Genomic DNA, 27,371 nt, shown 5'->3' with positions numbered 1-27,371 from the left:
GAAATCCCTAAATTCCTTGCAATAGCTGGTTGAGAAAGGTTTTTCTTAAACTGTTCAACAATTTGCTCAGGCATTTGTTGACAAAGTGGTGACGCTAGCCCAATCCTTGTTTGTGAATGACTGAGCATTTCATGGAATCTACTTGTATACCCAATCATGGCACCCACCTGTTCCCAATTTGCCTGTTCACCTGTGGGATGTTCCAAATAAGTGTTTGATGAGCATTCCTCAACTTTATCAGTATTTATTGCCACCTTTCCCAACTTCTTTGTCACGTGTTGCTGGCATCAAATTCTAAAGTTAATGATTATTTGCAAAAATGTTTATCAGTTTGAACATCAAATATGTTGTCTTTGTAGCATATTCAACTGAATATGGGTTGAAAATGATTTGTAAATCATTGTATTCCGTTTATATTTACATCTAACACAATTTCCCAACTCATATGGAAACGGGGTTTGTAATGCATTTATTAAGAAAAGATAAGGTACTTTATTTACACATATTATTTCCACCCTTTCGGGGGCCACACAAATTCATGTGATGTAGGTCGATCAATTTACAGTCGTCCCTGGTTTATTGCTGTTAATTGGTTCCAGACTTGACCGTGATAAATACATTTTCACAAAGTAGGAATGATTAATTATAGATTAAATTAAACCTTTAATAAAATTAAACCTTTTAATAAATAACCTGAAATAACATCCAAATGTGTATCTTTACACTATGCTGCCTACCTACTCAGTGGCCTAGTGGTTAGAGTGTCCGCCCTGAGATCGGTAGGTTGTGAGTTCAAACCCCGGCCGAGTCATACCAAAGACTATAAAAATGGGACCCATTACCTCCCTGCTTGGCACTCAGCATCAAGGGTTGGAATTGGGGGTTAAATCACCAAAATGATTCCCGGGCGCGGCCACCGCTGCTGCCCACTGCTCCCCTCACCTCCCAGGGGGTGATCAAGGGTGATGGGTCAAATGCAGAGAATAATCTCGCCACACCTAGTGTGTGTGTGACAATCATTGGTACTTTAACTTTAACTTTAAGCTGAGCCAATCAGCGGCCACGATACTGAACAGTTCACTCTTGATTACTTTGGCGTCACACTGTGGTCAATACTAGTGTAGTACTAAAATGACTTAGTTCATTTAGCTATTTTATGCTTGCAAATGCTGACCTGCTACTTTAAGCCAAAAAAATACATCACGGTTCTTCTTCTTTGTACTTTTGTAAACACTTTAAGTTTGAAAAGTTTCTTGAAGTGGATTATATTAGTACATTGTTTGATTGCTTTGCTTAATATGTGAAGAAATATGTGATTTTATATTTTCAATACATTTTCAAACTTAAAAAAACAAAAAAAACGTTTCACACTGTCATTATGGGGTATTGTGTGTAGAATTTTCTCTTTACAATGAGATAAAAGACTGTAAAAAATATATTCCAATTGAAAAAATATATATAAAGACTAGAGATGTCGATAAATGCTTTAAAATGTAATATCGGACATTATCAATATCGTGTTTTTTTTCATCGGTATCAGGTTTATTTATTTATTTTTTGTTTTTTATTAAATCAACATAAAAAACACAAGATACACTTACAATTAGTGCACCAACCCAAAAAACCTCCCCCCCCATTTACACTCATTCACACAAAAGGGTTGTTTCTTTCTGTTATTAATATTCTGGTTCCTACATTATATATCAATATATATCAATACAGTCTGCAAGGGATACAGTCCGTAAGCACACATGATTGTGCGTGCTGCTGGTCCACTAATAGTACTAACCTTTAAAGGGGAACATTATCACAATTTCAGAAGGGTTAAAACCATTAAAAATCAGTTCCCAGTGGCTTATTTTATTTTTCGAAGTTTTTTTTCAAAATTTTACCCATCACGCAATATCCCTAAAAAAGGCTTCAAAGTGCCTGATTTTAACCATCGTTATATACACCCGTCCATTTTCCTGTGACGTCACATAGTGAAGCCAACACAAACAAACATGGCGAATAGAACAGCAAGCTATAGCGACATTAGCTCGGATTCAGACTCGGATTTCAGCGGCTTAAGCGATTCAACAGATTAGGCATGTATTGAAACGGATGGTTGTAGTGTGGAGGCAGGTAGCGAAAACAAAATTGAAGAAGAAACTGAAGCTATTGAGCCATATCGGTTTGAACCGTATGCAAGCGAAACCGACGAAAACGACATGGCAGCCAGCGACACGGGAGAAAGCGAGGACGAATTCGGCGATCGCCTTCTAACCAACGATTGGTATGTGTTTGTTTGGCATTAAAGGAAACTAACAACTATGAAGTAGGTTTACAGCATACGAAATACATTTGGCAACAACATGCACTTTGAGAGTGCAGACAGCCCAATTTTCGTCAATTAATATATTCTGTAGACATACCCTCATCCGCTCACTTTTCCTGGGGGTCTGGCGGCAGATTTCTTTGACTTTATCGTTGGAAATGCATCTGCTTTGAGTGTCGCAGGATATCCACACATTCTTGCCATCTCTGTCGTAGCATAGCTTTCGTCGGTAAAGTGTGCGGAACAAACGTCCAATTTCTTGCCACTTTCGCATCTTTGGGCCACTGGTGCAACTTGAATGCGTCCCTGTTCGTGTTGTTACACCCTGCGACAACACACCGACGAGGCATGATGTCTCCAAGGTACGGAAAACAGTCGAAAAAACGGAAAATAACAGAGCTGATTTGACTCGGTGTTTGTAATGTGTGAGAAAATGGCGGATTGCTTCCCGATGTGACGTCACGTTGTGACGTCATCGCTCCGAGGGCGAATAATAGAAAGGCGTTTAATTCGCCAAAATTCACCCATTTAGAGTTCGGAAATCGGTTAAAAAAATATATGGTCTTTTTTCTGCAACATCAAGGTATATATTGACGCTTACATAGGTCTGGTGATAATGTTCCCCTTTAACAGTTAATTTTATTCATTTTAATTAATTACTAGTTTCTATGTAACTGTTTTTATATTGTTTTACTTTCTTTTTTTATTCAAGAAAATGTTTTTAATTTATTTATCTTATTTTATTAATTTTTTTAAAAGTACCTTATCTTCACCATACCTAGTTGTCCAAATTAGGCATAATAATGTGTTAATTCCACAACTGTATATATCAGTATCGGTTATTAAGAGTTAGACAATATCGCATACTTGCCAACCCTCCAGGATTTTCCGGGAGACTCCCGAAATTCAGCGCCTCTCCCGAAAACCTCCCGGGACAAATTTTCTCCCGAAAATCTCCCGAAATTCAGGCACACAATATAAACAGCGTACCTGCCCAATCATGTTATAACTGTAGAATGATCAAGGGCGAGTTCTTGATTTCTTATGTGGGTTTAATGTTAGGCAGTTTCATTAACCTCCTCCCAGCGCGGCAACAACACACAACAACAGCAGTCACGTTTTGTCTACCGTAAAGCAGTTCGTCTGCCGTAAACAAGCAATGTTGTGACACTCTTAAACAGGACAATACTGCCATCGAGTGCATTTGATGAAAGCACTTTTTGCGTGCCACACAGCATTGCATCATCAGTGAGGGTGTTCAGCATGGTTAGAAAAATAGAACAAGGATGGACAATTCAACCCTTAACTCAACAATGAGTAGATGAGTGTTATGTGTGTGTGTATATGTGTAAATAAATGAACACTGAAATTCAAGTATTTCTTATATATATATATATATATATATATATATATATATATATAAGAAATACTAAGTCAAGTATTTCATATATATATATATATATATATATATATATATATATATATATATATATATATATATATATATATATATGAAATACTTGACTTGGTGAATCCTAGCTGTAAATATACTCCTCCCCTCTTAACCACGCCCCCAACCACGCCCCGCCCCGCCCCCACCCCCCACCTCCCGAAATCGGAGGTCTCAAGGTTGGCAAGTATGCAATATCGGAATATCGGATATCGGCAAAAAAGCCATTATCGGACATCCCTAATAAAGACAGAACAATAAGATCATATGGAGTGTTTACATTTTGCTTTATATTTATTATTTTACTTATTTTTTGCCTGGTTTTGTATTTGTTTTGTATCATCCCGTGAGGTGTATATTACTCCTTTTTTTTTGTTCGGTGTGTACTTCATGAAGTTTTGCACTTGTTGTGTTTTTTTGTGTGTTTTTTGTTTGTTTTCATTATATTTGGATGTAATTGTTGATTTATATGATATCCATTAAGTAAGACTGCGTATTATGTTGAAGGCGGCAGGAAAATATAAGATTTTTCTTCATCCTGCTCCTTCTCAGGCATTGGTGTGTAAATGTATAATTGAATAATTGAGGGTTAATTGTCTATCGATCAAAGATGCACATCAATGAAGGAGATGAATAAAAAAAAAAAATGAATTAATTAATTAATTTTGAGGACAAAAATGGATGTATTCCATTTTGGAGTAAGGCTGTAACATAGCAAAATGTGGGAAAAGTGAATATTTTCCAGATGCACCAGTATTAACTTGTGGAACGGTCAGCTGGCGCCCCCTGTTGGTTTGAATGTATAACTCTATGGACCTTGAATAAAGGACCACCCATCTCGTTCAGACTTTTTCCTCGGGAAAACAAATAGAACCAACATGATAGTGTTAAGAGTAAGCCTAGTATTGGAATTGTCATACCTAAACCCTTCATACTTGACACTGACTGATCTCTCCTCTCAGGTGCACGCTGTGAGGAATGTGCCCCCGGTTACTATGGCAACCCCTCCCAGCCCGGGGGGCTGTGTCAGCCGTGCCAGTGCAACAACAACATAGACATGGCAGACGTGGGCGCCTGCGACAGACGCAGCGGAGAGTGCAGGAAATGCCTCTACAACACCGAAGGACCCAACTGCGCCATCTGCAGAAGCGGCTATTTCGGGGACGCTTCCAGGCGCAACTGCAGGAGTGAGTCATGTGTTGACCCGGGACTACAAACCCCCGTTTCCATATGAGTTGGGAAATTGTGTTAGATGTAAATATAAACGGAATACAATGATTTGCAAGTCATTTTCAACCCATATTCAATTGAATATGCTACAAAGACAACATATTTGATGTTCAAACTGATAAACATTTTTTTTTTTTTGCAAATAATCATTACATTTTGAATTTGATGCCAGCAACACGTGACAAAGAAGTTGGGAAAGGTGGCAATAAATACTGATAAAGTTGAGGAATGCTCATCAAACACTTATTTGGAACATCCCACAGGTGAATTGGGAACAGGTGGGTGCCATGATTGGGTATAAAAGTAGAGTCCATGAAATGCTCAGTCATTCACAAACAAGGATGGGGCGAGGGTCACCACTTTGTCAACAAATGTGTGAGCAAATTGTTGAACAGTTTAAGAAAAACCTTTCTCAACCAGCTATTTCAAGGAATTTAGGGATTTCACCATCTATGGTCCGTAATATCATCAAAGGGTTCAGAGAATCTGGAGAAATCGCTGCACATAAGCAGCTAAGCCCGTGACCTTCGATCCCTCAGGCTGTACTGCATCAACAAGCGACATCAGTGTGTAAAGGATATCACCACATGGGCTCAGGAACACTTCAGAAACCCACTGTCATTAACTACAGTTGGTCGCTACATCTGTAAGTGCAAGTTAAAACTCTCCTATGTAAGGCGAAAACCGTTTATCAACAACACCCAGAAACGCCGTCTGCTTTGCTGGGCCTGATCTCATTTAAGATGGACTGATACAAAGTGGAAAAGTGTTCTGTGGTCTGACAAGTCCACATTTCAAATTGTTTTTGGAAACTGTGGACGTTGTGTCCTCCGGACCAAAGAGGAAAAGAACCATTCGGATTGTTATAGGCGCAAAGTGGAAAAGCCAGCATCTGTGATGGTATGGGGGTGTATTAGTGCCCAAGACATGGGTAACTTACACATCTGTGAAGGCGCCATTAAAGCTGAAATGTACATACAGGTTTTGGAGCAACATATGTTGCCATCCAAGCAACGTTACCATGGACGCCCCTGCTTATTTCAGCAAGACAATGCCAAGCCACGTGTTACATCAACGTGGCTTCATAGTAAAAGAGTGCGGGTACTAGACTGGCCTGCCTGTAGTCCAGACCTGTCTCCCATTGAAAATGTGTGGCGCACTATGAAGCCTAAAATACCACAAGGGAGACCCCCGGACTGTTGAACAACTTAAGCTGTACATCAAGCAAGAATGGGAAAGAATTCCACCTGAGAAGCTTAAAAAATGTGTCTCCTCAGTTCCCAAACGTTTACTGAGTGTTGTTAAAAGGAAAGGCCATGTAACACAGTGGTGAACATGCCCTTTCCCAACTACTTTGGCACGTGTTTCAGCCATGAAATTCTAAGTTTATTATTATTTGCAAAAAAAAAAAAAAAAAGTTTATGAGTTTGAACATCAAATATGTTGTCTTTGTAGCATATTCAATTGAATATGGGTTGAAAAGGATTTGCAAATCATTGTATTCCATTTATATTTACATTTAACACAATTTCCCAACTCATATGGAAACGGGGTTTGTAGAACACAGAAGCCTAACGTTGACGTGCTCCACTTTTCTTTTTTATAGAATGCATTTGTAATTTCCTGGGTACGGACAGGAGCCAGTGTTTGGATCGTGAAGACTGCGTGTGCCAGCGGTCCACAGGTCAGTGCCAGTGTCTGCCCAACGTGATGGGGCTGACCTGCGACCACTGCGCCCCCGGACACTGGAACCTGGCCAGCGCCAAAGGCTGTGACCAATGTGGATGTGATCCTCACAACTCCGTCACAACGCTGTGCAACGAGGTAGGTCAACTCCACTCGGGTTGGGAGCATAAGTTAACACTAAGACCACACTGCAAAAAGTCAGTGTTCAAAAACAAGAATAATACATACATATACATACATAAACACATACATGCACACATATATACATACATAATTGACAAAATTGGTGCAGTTCAGCTAAATTTGTTGGTTTTCTGACATGGACTTGTTTCTTCACGTTTAAGTCAGGACTTTGGCAAGGCCATTCTAAAACCTTAATTCTAGCCTGATTGAGCCATTCCTTTACCACTTTTGACGTGTGTTTGGGGTCATTGTCCTGTTGGAACACCCAACTGCGCCCAAAGACCCAACCTCCGGGCTGATGATTTTAGCTTGTCCTGAAGAATTTGGAGGTAATCCTCCTTTTTCATTGTCCCATTTAAAGCACCAGTTCCATTGGCAGCAAAACAGGACCAGGGCATAATACTACCACAACCATGCTTGGCGGTAGGCCTGGTGTTCCTGGGATTAAAGGCCTCACCTTTTCTCCTCCAAACATATTGCCGGGTATTGTGGCCACATTTTTGTTTCATCTGACATCACATGGACAAAAATAGGACCTTCTGGAGGAAAGTTCTGTGGTCAGATGAAACAAAAATTGAGCTGTTTGGTCACAATACGCAGCAATATGTTTGGAGGAGAAAAGGTGAGACCTTTAATCCCAGGAACACCACACCTACCGTCAAGCATGGTGGTGGTAGTATTATGCTCTCGGCCTGTTTTGCTGCCAATGGAAATGGTGCTTTAAATGGGACAATGAAAAAGGAGGATTACCTCCAAATTCATCAGCCCGGAGGTTGGGACTTGGGCGCAGTTGGGTGTTCCAACAGGACAATGACCCCAAACACACCTCAAAAGTGGTAAAGGAATGGCTAAATAAGGCTAAAATTAAAGTTTTAGAATGGCCTTCCCAAAGTCCTGACTTAAACGTGGGGACAATGCTGAAGAAACAAGTCCATGTCAGAAAACCAACACATTTAGCTGAACTGCACCAATTTTGTCAATTATGTATGTATATATGTGTGTATGTATGTGTTTATGTATGTATATGTAAGTATATGTGTATGTATACATTTTTATGCATATATATACCGGTATGTATATATGTATGTGCATATATATATATACATATATATGTGTGTGTATTAGAGATGCGCGGTTTGCGGACACAACCGCGGAGTCCGCGGATTATCCGCGGATCGGGCGGATGAAATTAAAAACAATAAGATTTTATCCGCTCGCGGGTCGGGTCGGGCGGATTAATTAGATATTTTTTTTATTTTTTTATTTTTTTTGCGGGTGGCAGTTAAACCAATTCGGAAATATATATACATAGTTAAATGTTGTTACCCACATACGAAAAACGAGCAGGCACCTGCTGCATATGCCACAACAGAAGAAAAAAAAAGAAAAGAGATGGACACTTTTACGGAGCGGAGAAGGGACGCCTCGCCGGGGTCCGGGACCGAGGCCCCTTCCCCCGAGAGGGCCCCACCGGGAGCCGTAGCTGAGGCGATCCGCGAGAAGGGCCCGACGCACGTCCAGGGTCACTACCGCGCCCACCGCACCGACACCCCGCCTCGTCCGCTTTCGCAGTGCGCTCACGAAAGGGGTGGGGCTCACCCTGGTTGATATAGAGAGCAGGACGGTGGCCATGGAATTTCATTTAAGGTTTGTGATAAACCATCAAACTCATTCGTTAAAAGGACTCTATAGTAATATAAAGCAAATTTTTCTGGACATTATCATGCAAGAAAAGTTTATTTTTGGGATCGCGATCACCGCGTAATGATTTTTAAAGGTTGCATTACATTATTAACTGTCCCATGTGATCAGCCAGTGCGATTGGAAGTCCATGCTCAATTATTGCCTCCGTAAATAAAACTTCGGCATTTATCACATCCAAAGAATCTGTTTGGGCGACGAAAAACGTTGAAAGTTTTCCACTTGTATCGCTAGCAACGGCATTAGACTTGTGTTTTTTTGTCCCAACGTGGTCTTTTACATCGCTAATTCCTCCGTGTCCGATCGAAAAATCTTGTCTGCACAAGGTGCAATTCGCGTAGTTTTCACCCTTTTTTTTTTTTTTTTAATTAATATTAGATATATAACAACGGGCGGATGGCGGGCGGGTGCAGTTCTGATCAAACGTTACATCGGGTGGATGGCGGATGGTTGACGACTTTCTGACGCGGTTGCGGATGAAATAAATTGCCTATCCGCGCATCTCTAGTGTGTATGTAATTATATATGTATGTATGCTGTATATATGTGTCTGTATATATATATATATATATATATATATATATATGTCTTAATAAGGTTATCCAAAAAATAGTGCTCGATACCGTAGTAGAGCGCAATATATGTATGTGTGGGGAAAAAATCACAAGACTATTTCATCTCTACAGGCCTGTTTCATGAGGGGGGTTTCCTCAATCATCAGGAGATTTTAATGGGAGCATTCACATACCATGGATTATATAGGGCACAGAGTGGGTGGGTACATATGTATATATACATATGTATATATACATATGTATATATATATATACATATATACATATGTATGTGTGCATGTATGTGTATATATACATTTGTATGCACATATATGTAAGTATATGTGTATATATACATTTGTATACATATATGTGATTGTATATATAGGTGTGTGTGTGTGTGTGTGTGTATATATATACTGTATGTATATATGTATATATGTGTATATGTGTGTATGTGTATATGTATATGTATATGTATATACAGTATATGCATATATGTATATATGTATATATTTGTATATGTATATGTATATACAGTATATGTATATATGCATATATGTATATATATATGTATATATGTATATATGTATGTATGTATATATATATATATGTATGTATGTATGTATGTATGTATGTATGTATATATATGTATGTATATATATATATCTATATATATTTCTTTTAACACAATGTGTCAGAGAGTTTGGGGCCCCCTGCCCTAGAGAATGCCGCCACTGCATGTGCATTGTACACAAGAGTAACATTTTTTGGGGGGAAACGTTAAATTTTTCTATGTTTGTTGATGCACAGTTTAGTGGACAGTGTCAATGCCGTGATGGATTCGGTGGGAAGACGTGCACGGACTGTCAGGAGAACTACTGGGGGGACCCCAGGACGCAGTGCAGAGGTCACAAACACACTGCAAATGATTTCCCACTTGCCAAGATTTAGCATTTTATTTCTAGAAATGTCCTTAGTTTTAAAAGCTAAATGCTTATTTTAGTCATTGACTCATCTTAGTTTTAGCATGAATAATTATATTATTTCTATTCTAGTTTAAAAATGTAAAAAATTTAGAAAATAACTACCGTATTTTTCGGAGTATAAGTCGCACCGGAGTATAAGTCGCACCTGCCGAAAATGCATAATAAAGAAGGGAAAAAACATATATAAGTCGCAGTGGAGTCCAGCCAAACTATGAAAAAAAACTGCGACTAATAGTCCGAAAAATACGGTATTCAAATAAAATATTTTGGTTTTATCCCACATGGAAAATCTTGTTTAATTTAATTTAAGAATTGCAAGTTGAATAATGCTTGTTTTCCGAATAAAATATGTATTTCTATTTTAAAAGTCCTGCTAATTTCTAGATTTACACATCTTAATTTAGGACTGGGGTGTCCAAAGTGTGGCCCGGGGCCATTTGCGGCCCCCAGCTTGTTTTTAAATTGGCCCGCGACACATTCTAAAGACAAAATAAACTAGAATTTGCAATTTCGGGAGAAATTGCGTATGGATGCTGAAATGCGCAAGTCAAATTTAAATGCTAACAGTTAGAATGCGTCAAATACCATAATTTGACTATAAAGCTTATGCATGTAAAATTAGCTAAAAGAAAAAAAAAAGTTAGCATGCTAACAGTTAGCATGTGTGAAGTACAAAGTTTTTTTACTTATGTGGTGTTTGGATGCAAAATTGGCTAAAAAAAGTGAGCATGTTATAGTTAGTAATGCTGCTTAAAGCTGAGCCAATCAGGGGCCACGATTGGCTGATTGTTTTGGTCTTGTCTAATATCGGCAGTCCGATAATATCGGACTGCCGATATTATCGGCCGATAAATGCTTTAAAATGTAATATCGGAAATTATCGGTATCGGTTTCAAAAAGTTAAATTTCTGACTTTTTAAAAACGCCGCTGTGCACACGGACTTAGGAAGAAGTAAAGAGCGCCAATAAACCTTGAAGGCACTGCCTTTGCGTGCCGGCCCAGTCACATAATATCTACGGCTTTTCCCACACTCGCAAGTGAATGCCAGGCATACTTGATCAACAGCCATACAGGTCACACTGAGGGTGGCCGTATAAACAACTTTAACACTGTTACAAATATGCGCCACACTGTGAACCCACACCAAACAAGAATGACAAACACATTTCGGGAGAACATCCGCGCCGTAACACAACATAAACACCACAGAACAAATACCCAGAATCCCTTGCAGTACTAACTCTTCCGGGACGCTACAATATACACCCCCCGCTGACCCCTACACCCCTCCGCCCCAACCCCGCCCACCTCAACCTCCTCATGCATGTCCCAAATTCCAAGCTGCTGTTTTGAGGCATGTTAAAAAAAAATAATGCACTTTGTGACTTCAATAATAAATATGGCAGTGCCATGTTGGCATTTTTTTTCCATGACTTGAGTTGATTTATTTTGGAAAACCTTGTTACATTGTTTAATGCATCCAGCGGGGCATCACAACAAAATTAGGCATAATAATGTGTTAATTCCACGACTGTATATATCGGTATCGGTTGATATCGGTATCGGTAATTAAGAGTTGGACAAAATCGGAATATCGGCAAAAAAGCCATTATCGGACATCTCTATTTAATATCAATACTACAGTAGTATTGATTTTTTTTAATTACTTTAGCCATTCTTTTGGTAGAAAATGACTAATTTAGTGCAAAATAACACAACACAACGCTAAGATATGGATGTTGTGTTCAGAGGGTTTTAATTGAGCTATATTGTATTGGTTTTAGTGTCTTTAATGTACAAAATGTGTTTATTTAGGGAAACAGTTTGGACACCCCTGATTTAGGACGTCTTATCAAGTCAAATTATCTATCCATGCAGCTGGTTAATTTCACTAGATTTTAGTATTTTTAATTTCACTAGATTTTAGTATTTTTTTCCTAAACTCTAGTCTTTTTATTTCATATTCTGACAGCTCTTTTTTGCAGTGCACAAGAATATACTGTATATGTTTCTGATTACAAGCTAATAAAGAAGCACTTCCTTCCTCCAGCTTGTGACTGCGACTGGCGAGGCATCGAGACGTCTCAGTGCAACCGCGTGACAGGCCACTGCGTCTGCCAGCAGGGCGTGTCGGGCGTGCGCTGTGACCAGTGTGCTCGCGGGTTCTCCGGCCTCTTCCCCGACTGCCAGCCCTGCCACCAGTGCTTCGGAGACTGGGACCGCATCGTCCAGGTGCAAGGTCTTATTTTGTTGTACAAGACCCCAAAACCAGTGAAGTTGTCACGTTGTGTAAATGGTAAATAAAAACAGAATACAATGATTTGCAAATCATTTTCAACTTATATTCAATTGAATAGACTGCAAAGACAAGATATTTAATGTTCCAACAGAGAAACTTAATTTTTTTTGCAAATAATCATTAACTCAGAATTTAACACATTGCAAAAAAGTTGGCACAGGGGCATTTTTACCACTTTGTTACATGGCCTTTCCTTTTAACAACACTCAGTAAACGTTTGGGAACTGAGGAGACACATTTTTTAAGCTTCTCAGGTGGAATTCTTTCCCATTCTTGCTTGATGTACAGCTTAAGTTGTTCAACAGTCCGGGGGCTCCTTTGTGGTATTTTAGGCTTCATAATGCGCCACACATTTTCAATGGGAGACAGGTCTGGACTACAGGCAGGCCAGTCTAGTACTATGAAGCCACGCTGTTGTAACACATGGCTTAGCATTGTCTTGCTGAAATAAGCAGGGGCGTCCCTGGTAACGTTGCTTGGATGGCAACATATGTTGCTCCAAAACCTGTATGTACCATTAATGGCGCCTTCACAGATGTGTAAGTTACCCATGTCTTGGGCACTAATACACCCCCATACCATCACACATGCTGGCTTTTCAACTTTGCGCCTATAACAATCCGGATGGTTCTTTTCCTCATTGTTCCAGAGGACACGACATCCACAGTTTCCCAAAAAAATTTGAAATGTGGACTCGTCAGACCACAGAACACTTTTCCACTTTGCATCAGTCCATCTTAGATGAGCTCGGGCCCAGCGAAGCTGGCGGCATTTCTGGGTGTTGTTGATTTATGGCTTTCGCTTTGCATAGTAGAGTTTTAACTTGCACTTACAGATGTAGCGACGGACTGTAGTTACTGACAGTGGTTTTCTGAAGTGTTCCTGAGCCCATGTGGTGATATCCTTTACACACTGACGTCGCTTTTTGATGCAGTACCGCCTGAGCGATCGAAGTGATTTCTCCAGATTCTCTAAACCTTTTGATGATATTACAGACTGCAGATGGTGATATTTCCAAATTCCTTGCAACAGCTGGTTGAGAAATGTTCTTAAACTGTTGGACAATTTTCTCACGCATTTGTTGACAAAGTGGTGACCCTCGCCCCATCCTTGTTTGTGAATGACTGAGCATTTCACGGAAGTTGCTTTTATACCCAATTGGGCACCCACCTGTTCCCAATTAGCCTGCTCACCCGTGGGATGTTCCAAATAAGTGTTTGATAAGTTATAGTTAAAGTACCAATGATCGTCACACACACATTAGGTGTGGCGAAATCATTCTTTGCATTCGACCCCTTGGGAGGTGAGGGGAGCCCGGGAATCATCTTTGGTGATTTAACCCCCCAATTCCAACCCTTGATGTTGAGTGCCAAGCAGGGAGGTAATGGGTCTAATTTTTCCCATATTTTTGATGAGCATTCCTCAACTTTCTTAGTCTTTTTTGACACTAGTGCCAGCTTTTTTAAAACATGTTGCAGGCATCAAATTCCAAATGAGCTAATATTTGCGAAAAATAACAAAGTTTTCCAGTTTGAATGTTAAATATCTTGTCTTTGCAGTCTATTCAATTGAATATAAGTTGAAAAGGATTTGCAAATTATTGTATTCTGTTTTTATTGACGAATTACACAACGTGCCAACTTCACTGGTTTTGGGTTTTGTATATGAGGACTCGTGTAGGTATGACACTGAAATCGCTGTTTGTCCTCCACCAGGACTTGGCGGTGCGTACACGAGCCCTGGCCGAGCGTGCCTATGAGATTCAGACCACCGGGCTGACTGGGGCCTATGAGAAGGCTTTCAGGGATCTGGAGGAGAAACTGGCCCGAGCTCGGGACATCGTTAACTCGCGTAATGCAACTGCTGCTGCCATTACCACTCTGATGGAGCTGATTGAAGAGCTCAGGTACATTTATTTGTATTACTCAGCGTTAATAAAATACAGATTAAAACCGCTCCATCTTCTCCACAGATCTCAGGTGGGTGACACCACCGACACGCTGAACCGCCTGGAAGGAGATCTGACCGTCGTCCAGGACAGCAACTCCGAGGCCAGCAAGGAGCTGAGTTCTTTAGAGCGAGAAGCCAGAGAACTGAACCTGACTTCAGAGCAGTTGCATCACCAGCTGGATATCCTCAAAAACTCTAATTTTCTAGGTAAGTCGTCCTTTTTTTTCCCCTCCATGGTTTGGAATCAAGGCCCAAAAGATTGAACCCAATCCTCTAAGCCATGGGTGTCAGGGGCCACATTGGGGAAAATCAGTGACGTGCAGTCACGAGAGGCAGGTGAGGCGGGGCCTCACCAGCCATCATGGAAAGAAAAAAAATGTAAAAAGAAAAAAAAATAATTAAATTGTTATATGTATCCAGTGATTATACTATAAAGTTATTTTCCATTTAACTTCACCAGTTTTAGATTATTTTTATTCAAAATCGCTGAATTTTCACACTTGCCGTTCAAATACTGAGAAGAGACGGTGCGGTGAACAGCAGCCAGTTGAGGCACGTCACTCAGTGCCTCAACATGGATTCCGGACTCGGCTAACTGCTGGCCTGCTGTGCAGTGAGACCGTATTGCTATATGAACTATATTATACATTTCCATAGTTTAGTTACCTGAGGTGTATAATGTACAGTGTATTTTGTCAACAACTGTATGTGTGTGACGTATTTCTTGTGCTGAGCGATCATAAAACGGCTGCAAAAGACGCACTGTGTGAGGCTCGCCTCCTGCACCCCCGCCGTAGAATTGTTATATCCACTAAAGCCCACACTTAAACTTTCCACGTGCAAGATTGAATCTATTTAAAAAAGTTATTTCATAAGAAGCCAAAAAGTGCAAAAACAATAATGTTCGTGTTGGAGGAGTTGTGAATGACTGCAGGGCCACAACATTAGGTACACCTGCAGACTGCAGGTGTATCTAATTCACAACTCCTCCAACATGAACATTATTGTTTTTGCACTTTTTGGCTTCTTATTAAATAACTTTTGTAACCTATTTTCATGGGCTTTTCTCTTTGTGATATTAATTTACTGTTATGCGCTGTTATAAAGTATATGCCTTGAGCTCTTATTTTGAAGGCGCTAAGAGTCATGACATGGAGTGGAGCGGAGGTTTTTGAAAGAAGGTAAATAAAGTGGTCCTCGTGTAAACTGGAGCCTCCGTGTTTGTTATTTTGTAGTTTCATACAGTATAGGCGACATTTATACACCCTCGGTTACACTTTTTTAAATAGATTCAATCTTGCACGTGGAAAGTTTAAGTGAGGGCTTTAGTTGTGGACTTCATTTATAAGTAAAGGTAAGACCATAATAACGTTTTTTTTATTAAATGTGCTTTTTTGTGTGCTACAGTTTGTATGTGTAAAGTTAAAGTTAAGTTAAAGTACCAATGATTGTCACACACACACTAGGTGTGGTGAAATTTGTCCTCTGCATTTGACCCATCCCCTTGTTCACCCCCTGGGAGGTGAGGGGAGCAGTGGGCAGCAGCGGCGCCGCGCCCGGGAATAATTTTTGGTGATTTAACCCCCAATTCCAACCCTTGATGCTGAGTGCCAAGCAGGGAAGAATGCTGGTATGAGCTTTTAAACATAACCCGTTAACTGCTGCCAATCAAATGGTGAATAAAATACTCTTTAGGGTTCATATGTTTGTAAATCTGACTGTGATGAAGTCAGTGCCTCACCAGTCATCAACCTCACCGCACGTCACTGGATATCGGTAATTAAAGAGTTGGACAATATCGGATATCGGCAAAAAGCCATTATCAGACATCTCTATTTTTAACCCAATTAGGTGAAATTCCATAATCTCCCAGGGCACACCAGACTGTGTTTCAGTGTGCCGCGGCACAGTGATTGAAAAACACTGAGCAAAGGCATAAAACGACGAGGTAGGACTGTATTACAATCAGTCCCAGTCATTCCCATAGCACCTAACGTGTTACATTAGGAATGTTAAAGACCGAAACAGAGCCACAAACAAGCCACAAAGAGCTTGAATGTCTATTAACGTCTTGGAACGTGTCTATTATTGAAATATCTACTCCCCCCTTTTTCCTGCAGGCGCGTACGACAGCATTCGCACTTCCTACAACACGTCTCGGCACGCGGAGCGGCGTGCCAACGAATCCACGGTGACCAGGCCCAGCATGGTCAGCCAGTCGGCGGACACCCGCCGTCGCACGGAACGCATCATTGCCGCCAAGAAGGAGGACTTTAACCGCAAAAATGGCGGCAACAAGCGTTCGCTGGGAGAGCTCAAGGCCAAAGTCAACAGTCTGGACATGCAGAAGATCAACGAGAAGGTCAGAGCTTGTTCTCTTCAGAAGGTCCTCTCATATATGGCACTGTAATTACTTAAAAATTATAATTGTTGACTACAGTTGAACGTAAAAATATCCAGTGAAGTTGGCACGTTGTGTAAATGGTAAATAAAAACAGAATACAATGATTTGCAAATCCTTTCCAACTTATATTCAATTGAATAGACTGCAAGGACAAGATATTTAATGTTCCAACTGGTAAACTTTGTTGTTTTTTGCAAATATTAGCTCATTTGGAATGTGATGCCTGCAACATGTTTCGAAAAAGCTGGCACAAGTGGCAAAAAAGACTGAGAAAGTTGAGGAAAGCTCATCAAACACTTATTTGGAACATCCCACCGGTGAACAGGCTAATTGGGAACAGGTGGGTGCCATGATTGGGTATAAAAGCAGCTTCCATGAAATGCTCAGTCATTCACAAACAAGGATGGGGCGAGGGTCACCACTTTGTGAACAAATGCGTGAGCAAATTGTTTAAGAACAACATTTCTCAACCAGCTATTGCAAGGAATTTAGGGATTTCACCATCTACGGTCCGTTGAGAGAATCTGGAGAAACCACTGCTTGTGAGCAGTAAGGCCCGTGACCTTCGATCTCTCAGGCGGTACTGCATCAACAAGCGACATCAGTGTGTAAAGGATATCACCACATGGGCTCAGGAACACTTCAGAAACCCACTGTCAGTAACTACAGTTGGTCGCTACATCTGTAAGTGCAAGTTAAAACTCTCCTATGCAAGGCGAAAAACCGTTTATCAACAACACCCAGAAACGCAGTCGGCTTCTCTGGGCCTGAGCTCATCTAAGATGTACTGATACAAGGTGGAAAAGTGTTCTGTGGTCTGACGAGTCCACATTTCAAATTGTTTTTGGAAACTGTGGACGTCGTGTCCTCCGGACCAAAGAGGAAAAGAACCATCCGGATTGTTATAGGCGGAAAGTGGAAAAGCCAGCATCTGTGATGGTATGGGGGTGTATTAGTGCCCAAGACATGGGTAACTTACACATCTGTGAAGGCGCCATTAATGCTGAAAGGTACATACAGGTTTTGGAACAACATATGTTGCCATCCAAGCAACGTTACCATGGACGCCCCTGCTTATTTCAGCAAGACAATGCCAAGCCACGTGTTACATCAACGTGGCTTCATAGTAAAAGAGTGCGGGTACTAGACTGGCCTGCCTGTAGTCCAGACCTGTCTCTCATTGAAAATGTGTGGCGCATTAAGAAGCCTAAAGTACCACAACGGAGACCCCCGGACTGTTGAACAACTTAAGCTGTACATCAAGCAAGAATGGGAAAGAATTCCACCTGAGAAGCTTCAAAAATGTGTCTCCTCAGTTCCCAAACGTTTACTGAGTGTTGTTAAAAGGAAAGGCCATGTAACACAGTGGTGAACATGCCCTTTCCCAACTACTTTGGCACGTGTTGCAGCCATGAAATTCTAAGTTAATGATTATTTGCAAAAAATAACAAAAGTTTATGAGTTTGAACATCAAATATGTTGTCTTTGTAGTGCATTTAATTGAATATGGGTTGAAAAAGATTTGCAAATCATTGTATTCTGTTTATTTTTACATCCAACACAATGTCCCAACTCATATGGAAACGGGGTTCGTAGTAGATTGCACAGTACAGTACATATTCCGTACAATTGACCACTAAAGGGTAACATCCGAATAAGTTTTTCAACTTGTTTAAGTCGGGGTCCACGTTAATCAATTCATGGTACTTATTAGTATTAAAATTACTTTACTTATGGAATTGTAATCCATACACAATGAGTTATTTTCTTTTGTGCACGCATCATTATGAAATACAGTACACACGTGTCCTTGAAAAAGGTGTGCGGCGCTGCCGGTGACGCTCCCTGCGAGGAGAGCCCCTGCGGAGGCGCGGGTTGCCGCGACGACGAGGGAAACCGACACTGCGGAGGCCTGAACTGCAACGGTGCCGTGTCGTCCGCCGATAACGCCGTGGAGAGAGCCAAACATGCCGAGAAGCAGCTCAACAAAGCCATGGGAGAAGTGGAGGGGCTCTTCACCAAGGTACGGACGCCCTGCTGTGCCTCCGGGATGATGAGACATTGGCGGGGGTTTGACATTGTTGTCGTCCGGTGCCAGGTGGCAGAGGCCAAGACGAAAGCAGAGGAGGCCAAAGGTCAAGCTCAGGCAGCTCTGGACAAAGCTAAAGCCACCAAAAACAAAGTGGAGCGCTCCAACAACGACCTGCGAGACCTCATCAAGCAGATCAGGGACTTCCTCATGCGTGAGTTCCGTTTACGTTGCAGCCTGGGCAGTAAAAGATACATTAATCATATACTGTATTATTTCTCAAAACTCCACAGTGCGCCTTATAACCTTATAACGTCTAATGTATGGAATCATTCCGGTTGTGCTTACCCACCTCGAAGCAATTTTATTTGGTACATGGTGTAATGATAAGTTTGACCAGTAGATGGCAGTCACACATAAGAGATGTGAAGTGAAGTGGATTATATTTATGTAGCGCTTTTCTCGAGTGACTCAAAGCGCTTTTACATTACCCATTATCTAAGTTACATGTAAACCAGTGTGGGTGGCACCGGGAGAAGGTGGGTAAAGTGCCTTGCCCAAGGACACAACGGCAGTGACTAGGATGGTTGCTGGCACGGCCACTCTACCAACCCGAGCCATGCCGCCCCGCTATAGCGCTTTTCTCTAGTGACTCAAAGCGCTTTTACATAGTGAAACCCAATATCTAAGTTACATTTCAATCAATCAATCAATCAATGTTTATTTATATAGCCCTAAATCACAAGTGTCTCAAAGGGCTGCACAAGCCACAACGACGTCCTCGGTACAGAGCCCACATAAGGGCAAGGAAAAACTCACAACCCAGTGGGACGTCAATGTGAATGATTATGACAAACCTTGGAGAGGACCGCAGATGTGGGTGACCCTCCCTCCCCCCTCTAGGGGAGACCGGATGCAATGGACGTCGAGTGGGTCTGACATAATATTGTGAAAGTCCAGTCCATAGTGGATCTAACATAATAGTGAGAGTCCAGTCCATAGTGGATCCAACATAATAGTGAGAGTCCAGTCCATAGTGGATCTAACATAATAGTGAGAGTCCAGTCCATAGTGGATCTAACATAATAGTGAGAGTCCAGTCCATAGTGGATCTAACATAATAGTGAGAGTCCAGTCCATAGTGGATCTAACATAATAGTGAGAGTCCAGTCCATAGTGGATCTAACATAATAGTGAGAGTCCAGTCCATAGTGGATCTAACATAATAGTGAGAGTCCAGTCCATAGTGGATTTAACATAATAGTGACAGTCCAGTCCATAGTTGATATAACATAATAGTGATAGTCCAGTCCATAGTGGATCTAACATAATAGTGAGAGTCCAGTCCATAGTGGATCCAACATAATAGTGAGAGTCCAGTCCATAGTGGATCTAACATAATAGTGAGAGTCCAGTCCATATTGGATCTAACATAATAGTGAGAGTCCAGTCCATAGTGGATCTAACATAATAGTGAGAGTCCCGTCCATAGTGGATCTAACATAATAGTGAGAGTCCAGTCCATAGTGGATTTAACATAATAGTGTGAGAGTCCAGTCCATAGTGGATCTAGCATAATAGTGAGAGTCCAGTCCATAGTGGATCTAACATAATAGTGTGAGAGTCCAGTCCATAGTGGATCTAGCATAATAGTGGGAGTCCAGTCCATAGTGGATCTAACATAATAGTGAGAGTCCAGTCCATAGTGGATCTAACATAATAGTGAGAGTCCAGTCCATAGTGGATCTAACATAATAGTGAGAGTCCAGTCCATAGTGGATTTAACATAATAGTGACAGTCCAGTCCATAGTTGATATAACATAATAGTGATAGTCCAGTCCATAGTGGATCCAACATAATAGTGAGAGTCCAGTCCATAGTGGATCCAGCATAATAGTGAGAGTCCAGTCCATAGTGGATCTAACATAATAGTGAGAGTCCAGTCCATAGTGGATCTAACATAATAGTGAGAGTCCAGTCCATAGTGGATCCAACATAATAGTTAGAGTCCAGTCCATAGTGGATCTAACATAATATTGTGAGAGTCCAGTCCATAGTGGATCTAACATAATAGTGAGAGTCCAGTCCATAGTGGATCTAACATAATAGTGAGAGTCCAGTCCATAGTGGATCTAACATAATAGTGAGAGTCCAGTCCATAGTGGATCTAACATAATAGTGATCGGTATCGGTTTCAAAAAGTAAAATGTATGACTTTTTAAAACGCCGTTGTGTACACGGACGTAGGGAGAAGTACATAATATCTACGGCTTTTCACACACACAAGTGAATGCAATCCATACTTGGTCAATAGCCATACAGGTCACACTGAGGGTGGCCATATAAAGAACTTTAACACTGTTACAAATATGCGCCACACTGTGAACCCACACCAAGCAAGAATGACAAACACAATCCGGGAGAACAACCGCATCGTAACACAACAGAACAAATACCCAGAACCCCTTGCAGTACTAAGCACTAACTCTTCCGGGACGCTACAATATACATCCCCCGTTACCCCCTACCCCCCAAAACCCCGCCCACCTCAAATTCCTCATGCTCTCTCAGGGAGAGCATGTCCCAAATTCCAAGCTGCTGTTTTGAAGCATGTTAAAACAAAATAATGCACTTTGTGACTTCAATAATAAATATGGCAGTGCCATGTTGGCATTTTTTTCTATAACTTGAGTTGATTTATTTTGGAAAACCTTGTTACATTGTTTAATGCATCCAGCGGGGCATCACAACAAAATTAGGCATAATAATGTGTTAATTCCACGACTGTATATATTGGTATCGGTTGATATCGGAATCGGTAATTAAGAGTTGGACAATATCGGAATATCGGATATCGGCGAAAAAGTCATTATCGGACATCTCTAATCCCTTGCCTTGTGTCTGTGTTTTAGAGGAAGGGGCGGACCCCGACCACATTGAGGCCGTGGCAAACCGCGTGTTGGAGCTGTCCATCCCCGCCTCCCCGCTCCAGATCAAACACCTCGCCGACGAGATCAAGGAGCGCGTCCGCAGCCTCTCCAACGTGGACGCCATCCTGGCGCAGACGCAGGATGACGTGCGCAAGGCGGAAAAGCTGCTGCTGGATGCCAAGCGGGCAAGGTATTGGCTTATTGTTCAGTCACTCCCAACTTCTTGTAAGACTTCATATTTGAAATCTGTTGCAGAAGGTAACAAAACGTAATAAGAACGAATGTCACCCCTGAGGAAATACTACAAACCCTGTTTCCATATGAGTTGGGAAATCGTGTTAGATGTAAATATAAACGGAATACATCCATCCATCCATTTTCTACCGCTTATTCCCTTTGGGGTCGCGGGGGGCGCTGGAGCCTATCTCAGCTACAATCGGGCGGAAGGCGGGGTACACCCTGGACAAGTCGCCACCTCATCACAGGGCCAACACGGAATACAATGATTTGCAAATCCTTTTCAACCCATATTCAGTTGAATATGCTACAAAGACAACATATTTGATGTTCAAACTGATAAACATTTTTTTTTTTTTTTACAAATAATCATTAACTTTAGAATTTGATGCCAGCAACACGTGACAAAGAAGTTGGGAAAGGTGGCAATAAATACTGATAAAGTTGAGGAATGCTCATCAAACACTTATTTGGAACATCCCACAGGTGAACAGGCAAATTGGGAACAGGTGGGTGCCATGATTGGGTATAAAAGTAGATTCCATGAAATGCTCAGTCATTCACAAACAAGGATGGGGCGAGGGTCACCACTTTGTCAACAAATGTGTGAGCAAATTGTTGAACGGTTTAAGAAAAACCTTTCTCAACCAGCTATTGCAAGGAATTTAGGGATTTCACCATCTACGGTCCGTAATATCATCAAAAGGTTCAAAGAATCTGGAGAAATCACTGCACATAAGCAGCTAAGCCCGTGACCTTCGATCCCTCAGGCTGTACTGCATCAACAAGCAACATCAGTGTGTAAAGGATATCACCACATGGGCTCAGGAACACTTCAGAAACCCACTGTCAGTAACTACAGTTGGTTGCTACATCTGTAAGTGCAAGTTAAAACTCTCCTATGCAAGGCGAAAACCATTTATCAACAATACCCAGAAACGCCGTCGGCTTCGCTGGGCCTGAGCTCATCTAAAACAAAACAAAACAAAACATGACTAATACCAAACATGGTCACACAGACATGACAAATATATAATAATAATAATGGAAGTATTCCTTTCAAATGCAATAGAATTACATTTCTCATCAGATTTTCCTACCATTGTAAAACAACAACAAGCTTAAGCTTGCATGAACTCAACGTCAAATTTGAGGAAGCACATCGCGGTAAGTAACTTTAGTAGATATTTTGGCTGTCACCGTAGGCTGATGTTAGCTTCCCTGTTATGAATCACTGTCAAATGTACACCGTGTGGGGACATTTATTAACGCACTGCAGCCTCATAGACAGACAGACAGAGAGACACACACACACACACACGCATGCATACAAACACCAATCAGAAGTGCACAGTGTGTTCTCAGGTTCAGCCCACACCTATCAGTTTATTGTTTGCGTAAAGGCTAACTTGTTATTTTCCTTTGTAATCTCTACGGTCCATAATATCATCAAAAGGTTCAGAGAATATGGAGAAATCACTCCACGTAAGCGGCATGGCCGCAAACCAACATTGAATGACCGTGACCTTCAATCCCTCAGACAGCACTGTATCAAAAACCGACATCAATCTCTAAAGGATATCACACATGGGCTCAGGAACACTTCAGAAAACCACTGTCACTAAATACAGTTCATCACTACATCTGTAAGTGTAAGTTAAAGCCCTACTATGCAAAGCGAAAGCCATTTATCAACAACACCCAGAAACGCCGCCGGCTTCTCTGGGCCCGAGATCATCTAAGATGGACTCATGCAAAGTGGAAAAGTGTTCTGTGGTCTGACGAGTCCCCATTTCAAATTGTTTTTGGAAATATTCGACATCGTGTCATCCGGACCAAAGGGGAAGCGAACCATCCAGACTGTTATCGACACAAAGTTCAAAAGCCAGCATCTGTGATGGTATGGGGGTGTATTAGTGCCCAAGGCATGGGTAACTTACACATCTGTGAAGGCACCATTAATGCTGAAAGGTACATACAGGTTTTGGAACAACATATGCTGCCATCTAAGCGCCGTCTTTTTCATGGACGCCCCTGCTTATTTCAGCAAGACAATGCCAAGCCACATTCAGCACGTGTTACAACAGCGTGGCTTTGTAAAAAAAGAGTGCGGGTACTTTCCTGGCCCGCCTGCAGTCCAGACCTGTCTCCCATCGAAAATGTGTGACGCATTATGAAGCGTAAAATACGACAGCGGAGACCCCGGACTGTTGAACAACTGAAGCTCTACATAAAACAAGAATGGGAAAGAATTCCACTTTCAAAGCTTCAACAATTAGTTTCCTCAGTTCCCAATCGTTTATTGAGTGTTGTTTAAAGGAAAGGCCATGTAACACAGTGGTGAACATGCCCTTTCCCAACTACTTTGGCACGTGTTGCAGCCATGAAATTCTAAGTTAACTATTTGCAACCATTTGAACATCAAATATGTTGTCTTTGTAGTGCATTCAATTGAATATGGGTTGAAAAGGATTTGCAAATCATTGTATTCCGTTTATATTTACATCTAACACAATTTCCCAACTCATATGGAAACGGGGTTTGTAGTTGTAGATCAGCTTTGTGTGCGCTATCAAGTTTTCACGGGTTTTTATGTACATGCAAACCTTTAGCAGACGATGCCCACAGTGTTGAATGACCCTCTCTTAATGAAACCACCTTTGTGTTGTTCAGGCATCAGGCTGAAGGCGTGAAGACCACAACAGAGACGGTGAAGCAGGCCTTGGTGGACGCCAAGACTGCTCAGACATCTGCAGAGAAGGCCATCGCCAGAGCCAGAGCTGATATTGATGACACCGAGACCCGCCTGGCACAGGTCAATACATACAAGCATGTTCTACACACACATATGGCCTATACATACTGTATATATATGAGTACATATTATTATTATAATCCATCCATCCATTTTCTACCACTTGTCCCATTTGGGGTCGCGGGGGTGCTGGAGCCTATCTCAGCTGCATTCGGGCGGAAGGCGGGGTACACCCTGGACAAGTCGCCACCTCATCGCAGGGCAAACACAGATAGACAGACAACATTGAGTGAGACGAAAATAAAACTGCATTTTTAATAATATAATGGGTATACAGTATAATTAATAATTATTATAATTGAGTATTAAGAGTATGTGAAAGTTTAACTCCTACCTTGTTTACTTTAGCGACGACCTTCTTAAGGTTTTCTAATCAATCAGAAATATTAACTAAATCAGCTAAAATGCGCCAAACATCGGTAAGTGTGGAGAGAGAGTTTTGCGTTTTTACCATCATCCCTTAATGGATTTGAATGGGTGTAATTTAGATTATGCTGATTGGTCGTTTTATATATCCATTACGTTCCATGAGCAAGTTGTGTTATGTGTGGCCACGTTTGTTTGTTTTTCCGCACCATGACTAGGGAAGGTTGTTTATAAGTAAATGCTGTGCTGTGGGTCCTGGCAAGTACAATTATTGGTTGAATAACTTTTGTTGGCCACCAGATGGCGACAAAATGGCAGCTATTAGACAACTGGATATTTGTACCGTATTTTTCGGACCATAAGGCGCACTTAAAATCCTTAAATTTTTTCAAAAATCGACAGTGCGCCTTATAACCCGGTGCGCCTAATGTACGGAATAATTCTGGTTGTGCTTACTGACCTCGAAGCAATTTTATTTGGTACATGGTGTAGTGATAAGTGTGACCAGTAGATCATACTTGCCAACCTTGAGACCTCCGATTTCGGGAGGTGGGGGGTGGGGGTGGCGGGGGGGCGTGGTCCGGGGTGGGGCGGGGGTCGTGGTTGGGGGCGTGGTTAAGAGGGGAGGAGTATATTTACAGCTAGAATTCCCCAAGTCAAGAATTTCATATATATATATATATATATATATATATATATATATATATATATATATATATATACATATATATATATATATATATATATATATATATATATATATATATATATATATATATAAGAAATACTTGACTACTTCACTTTCAGTGAATTCTAGCTATATATATATATATATATATTAATGAAATAAATAAATATATATATATATATATATATATATATATATATTTATTTTATTATATATATATATATATATATACATATATATATATATATATATATATATATGTATATATATATGTATATATATATATATATATATATATATATATACATAAAAGAAATACTTGAATTTCAGTGTTCATTTATTTACACATATACACACACATAACACTCATCTACTCATTGTTGAGTTAAGGGTTGAATTGTCCATCCTTGTTCTATTCTCTGTCATTATTTTTCTAACCATGCTGAACACCCTCTCTGATGATGCATTCTGTTTCGTCTCCTTGTTGTGTGCGCAGTTGTGCACTGCACTCTCTAAAAGCCCTAGATGTTAATGTCACATATGCATGTACAGTAGATGGCAGTATTGTCCTGTTTAAGAGTGTCACAACATTGCTGTTTACGGCAGACAAACTGCTTTACGGTAGACGAAAACGCGACTGCTGTTGTTGTGTGTTGTTGCCGTGCTGGGAGGACGTTAATGAAACTGCCTAACAATAAACCTGGAGGGGGCGTGGCCTCCAGCTCCGCCTGAATTTCGGGAGATTTTCGGGAGAAAATTTGTCCCGGGAGGTTTTCGGGAGAGGCGCTGAATTTCGGCAGTCTCCCGGAAAATCCGGGAGGGTTGGCAAGTATGCAGTACATGGTAGTGACACATAAGCGATATGTGTAGACTGCAATATGACGCCAGTAAACAATTTCCCTTGTGGATCAATAAAGTTTGTCTAAATCTAAGTCTATCATTTGTATTTTTCATCTCCTCAGATTGAGTCAGAGACGTCAAACGGCGAGCGGGAACTGAGCGAGGCCGTGGAGCGTCTGGGCACGCTGGGCCGAGAGATCGGCGTGCTGAAGACCAAACGCGCCAACAACAGCATGGCGGCAGCCCGGGCCGAAGAGACAGCCACCATGGCCAGAGACAAGGCGAACGAAGCCAAGCAGGTGATTATTGTGTGTTTGCAGGCCATGGCAGTGTGGAAACTTTGCCACTCAGACCCTCTGTGGATGCTCAGATCCTCGACGGGCAGCTGACAGATAAGTACCATGAGGTGAAGCAGCGGGTCAACACCAAGGCCAAAGCTGTACAAGAAGCCAAAACCAAGGCGGAGATGCTGCGGGACGAAGCAAAGCAGCTACTGCAGGACGCCCAGAACAAGCTCAAGAGACTAGCAGGTACAGAAATACATGCATTGCATGCTATTTAGTATATTTTATATTTTATATTTTAAACGTTATCTAATAATGCAACAAATATAATACTATCATTAATTTCAAACTTTTTAAAATTAAGAAAAAAAAATTAAGTTACACCAAAGCAAGTCATTCATCAAATTGTACACTGTA

At 41.1% G+C, this 27,371-nt stretch overlaps 1 protein-coding gene across 2 annotated transcripts in view; it reads left to right on the top strand.

The window, feature by feature from the left end:
• The window catches only part of lamb2 (laminin, beta 2 (laminin S)), a 176,575-nt gene that overhangs the window by 141,046 nt on the left and 8,158 nt on the right, over positions 1-27,371 (top strand). For both annotated transcript variants that reach the window (XM_061974168.1, XM_061974160.1), the window contains 13 exons: positions 4,730-4,954; positions 6,604-6,821; positions 9,935-10,031; positions 12,162-12,343; positions 14,126-14,316; positions 14,383-14,567; positions 16,481-16,722; positions 18,584-18,787; positions 18,863-19,007; positions 21,707-21,914; positions 24,635-24,776; positions 26,793-26,969; positions 27,041-27,200. In XM_061974168.1, the coding sequence (XP_061830152.1) occupies positions 4,730-4,954; positions 6,604-6,821; positions 9,935-10,031; positions 12,162-12,343; positions 14,126-14,316; positions 14,383-14,567; positions 16,481-16,722; positions 18,584-18,787; positions 18,863-19,007; positions 21,707-21,914; positions 24,635-24,776; positions 26,793-26,969; positions 27,041-27,200 (2,376 nt within the window). The remainder of the gene's footprint in view (positions 1-4,729; positions 4,955-6,603; positions 6,822-9,934; positions 10,032-12,161; positions 12,344-14,125; positions 14,317-14,382; positions 14,568-16,480; positions 16,723-18,583; positions 18,788-18,862; positions 19,008-21,706; positions 21,915-24,634; positions 24,777-26,792; positions 26,970-27,040; positions 27,201-27,371) is intronic.

This window comes from Nerophis lumbriciformis, linkage group LG01 (assembly GCF_033978685.3).
Source record: "Nerophis lumbriciformis linkage group LG01, RoL_Nlum_v2.1, whole genome shotgun sequence".
NCBI classification, from domain to species: Eukaryota; Metazoa; Chordata; class Actinopteri; order Syngnathiformes; family Syngnathidae; genus Nerophis; species Nerophis lumbriciformis.
This window is presented reverse-complemented; position numbering and strand designations above follow the sequence as displayed.